A 3106-nucleotide genomic window follows, 5' to 3' on the forward strand; every position below is an offset into this window, starting at 1 on the left:
CACGGGCGCGTAGATGTACGCAGGACTCGTTGTCATATTACCTCTGCAGCTTTTCGCTAATATTTCTGAAATGAAACTCGAACGGCGGTCCCGTGTATGCAAAAGCTAAGGAAATCATTTGAATTGAATCAGTTTATTCTATAATAATTTTATACATATTACCAGGACTTCTTTTAAAAAGAAAATGAGCCGGAATTCATTTCCTGTCAGAAAGAAAATTATATTCAAATATCATGAAAGCAGCTATTTATATGCCACGAAGCGCATAAAAAATTAAACAAAATTTATCATATTTTTTTACTTTAGATGTCAGATCTGAAGTCAACAAACAAACAAATACAAATTTACAACTAAAGACTAAATGTAAAATAAACTTGAATAATATCATATATTTAGATAAAAGTTTATAGAAATTTCCAAAGTTTACCGAGAAGTTTTATATACGTATACCGCATGGTTCACGAGAAACAGGCCGCCTAAATAGCTCCGTTAGGCTTAGAGATAGAAGAAAATGTTAGAGAGAAAAATTTAAAAGTGTCAAATATGGTAATATAAAGAAATGTAACCAAATACATAGTAATAAAAGAAAATATTTTATTTGGCAGAAAAGGAATACCAACATTCGCTGCTAGGATAAGGAAAACTGCCAAAACCTTATCAGTATTCATAATACAAAAATTTTATGATAAATATAATAAAATTATTACAATACGATTTGTAAAATTCGCATAAACGTCCCCTCAGTCCTCCTATTGGACTAGTCCGCATGAATCTCATCTGTAACATGACATAAGTAAAAACGAATAAACTATTGAAACATATAATACATAAATTCGTATAATTGTGTATATATACCGGGTCTGATATGCGCAGTCGGATGGTCTGGGATCCATTGCCAGCACTCTGGAATCTATCAGGGAAGACGAATCTGCCAAAATAAATAAATTCTAACCGCTGAAACAATCAGCGGTTCCGCACACTGTTTCACAGTGTGCTGCCCGACGACATCGCGTCAGGAAGCTCCAGCGATTCCAATGATCGCGAGCTGATGATAATAGGCTTTCTTCGCTCTATATCGGAGGGCTCTCGAATGGCCATACTCATATTGTGTCGGCTATCCACTATTTCCGGCAGCATGCAATGTATGTAAAATCGCGACAATTTTGACTGCATTTCTTGCTGCCAAAATTTGTCGTCTCTATATATCTTTAGCGATATCAAGCCTTTGCGTGTCCAAACACAAAACAGGCAATACTTTTTTTGCGTTATGTGCAGCTGCCCTTGCACTTGATAAAAATAACAATTGTTTTTATTCATTGCAGTACCCGCATCATCCACAAATATTTTGCGTACTGCAGGTACTGTTTTTATCGCTTCTTCTGGCGATATATTTTCTGCCGTTTTCGGGCATTTTATTTCGACGATACCGTCGTCATCATCGATCACGCCGTCCGGAGAAGCTCCCAAAAATGGGATTGAGGCATCGATGAAGAGGCCACATTTTCTTATTGTGATGCCTTCTTTCCGCGAGAGTTCTTCTTGGGCAATATCTTCGCACTGCCGCCCATGTTCAATGGAAGGCAGGTCCAAAACTTTTGGATATAACAGCGACTTTACCAAATTACCACACGGCGTTTTTTTCAAACGTCGGCACACTTTCCCGAAGTTCGATGCCGTGAGTAATTTGGATCTATACATTTGCCATTTTTGGCTCTTGGCTTGCTCTCTAGATTCCTTTTCAATCTTTTTTCTATTATTCTGCCAATCCTGCAGAATCTCCATGTGTCTTTCCTTCTCTAGGTTGAACACATGGTCCTCCATGTCCGGTTTTTCTGCGCTGGGTCCGTAATCTTTGTCTCTCGTCGTCTGTGAAAACGGCTTTCGCGCCTTCTGCGACGAGCACTTTCGCTTTTTGTTTCTTTTTTCATTTTCCTCTTTACTTCGTTTTTCCATGGCTTCTAAACATTTCGGCGGCTCCTTTCGCTTGGCTCGCATTATGCGGGACAATACCTCTTTTGTGTTATACTGTATAACAGCAGCGGCACATCTCGCGGTATACGATCCCCTCTGACTCCAATTTATCCTTTTGCCGCCAGTATATTTCGCAATAATGGAATTGAAGCTCTCCACTGAGTTGTTATTGCTATTATATAACAAACTTTCAGCGTGAGCTATCAGCGGACGGAAGATATCTTGAATCTTGTAATATATTCCGATTTCCATTAGATGCGGCACCATGTTTTCTTCGTCGTTATTTGCGATGCGGTCGCAGAAATATCCGAGTCTTCGGCACTCTTTGTGCTCTCCAAAGACGTGGCTAGGAATGTTCGTCAAATCCTCTTGCAAGTTATTTATCTTGCGATTGATCGGAACATTATCCTTTACTCTGTATTCCGCAGCTTTCGTAATGTCCGTACGCATTCTGCGAACGCTGCTTTCCACGGCTTTTCTATATTTCCCAGGCGGAGTCGTCTTCGCAATATCTTTTAGCTTATTGCAGAAGTTGCGTGGTAAATGGTTCGTGCATTCAATCTTTTTCACACGAACCATCTCCGCTTTGTACGGATCACAATCCAAAATTTTCTTGTATACGCTGCTGTCGCCGTCAGCAATCAGTGTGGCATACACGAGACCTCTTTTTTTTATGCTGGTCTCGAAGCCATCAGCAATTGCGTCGCTCTCCATTTTTGTTGACGTTTGATGTCGTCCCCAGTTTTTGAAGCACGAATGTTTTTTCGGCTTCTCGTTTTTTCTGGCAGCGTTGTGACAAATGACGCACATCTTGTTCTTCACTCCAGCAAATAAAACTTTTTGCGTGTGGTATCCAATTATTGCACCCACAACGGACATGGAGTCGTTTTTTCCAGTACGGTAGGATCTCTTCATCCAACTACCGTCAGCCACGACGGGGATGAATGGAATTCCCGATGGTAAAACCTCGCCTCTTCCAATGGCTAAGCGTTTTTCTTCTTCGCCGCTGCTATCATTTCTGCTTCTGCAGCATTGATGGAGGTCTCCACGATGTCGTCATGACATTTTCTGTATATCCATCGAGACATGCATGGAATGTTCATTGCTGAGAACATTTCCTCCATTTGCATGTAAC

The 3106-nt window shown here is 40.4% G+C and overlaps 1 protein-coding gene across 1 annotated transcript; it reads right to left on the minus strand.

The window, feature by feature from the left end:
* Positions 1–575: 575 nt before the first annotated feature.
* On the minus strand, positions 576–2886 carry LOC143361003 (uncharacterized). Its single transcript, XM_076800243.1, has 2 exons — positions 856–2886; positions 576–777 (listed from the first exon to the last, which is right to left on the minus strand). Exon 1 carries the CDS (start codon positions 2884–2886, stop codon positions 985–987), a length of 1902 nt encoding a protein of 633 aa, XP_076656358.1. The 3' UTR covers positions 576–777; positions 856–984.
* Positions 2887–3106: the final 220 nt, after the last annotated feature.

This window comes from Halictus rubicundus, chromosome 14 (assembly GCF_050948215.1).
Source record: "Halictus rubicundus isolate RS-2024b chromosome 14, iyHalRubi1_principal, whole genome shotgun sequence".
Classification (NCBI taxonomy): domain Eukaryota; kingdom Metazoa; phylum Arthropoda; class Insecta; order Hymenoptera; family Halictidae; genus Halictus; species Halictus rubicundus.

Excerpts from the sequence above, each read along its gene's own strand:
- LOC143361003 (XM_076800243.1), bottom strand. The coding sequence starts at position 2,886 with ATGAAGAGATCCTACCGTACTGGAAAAAACGACTCCATGTCCGTTGTG.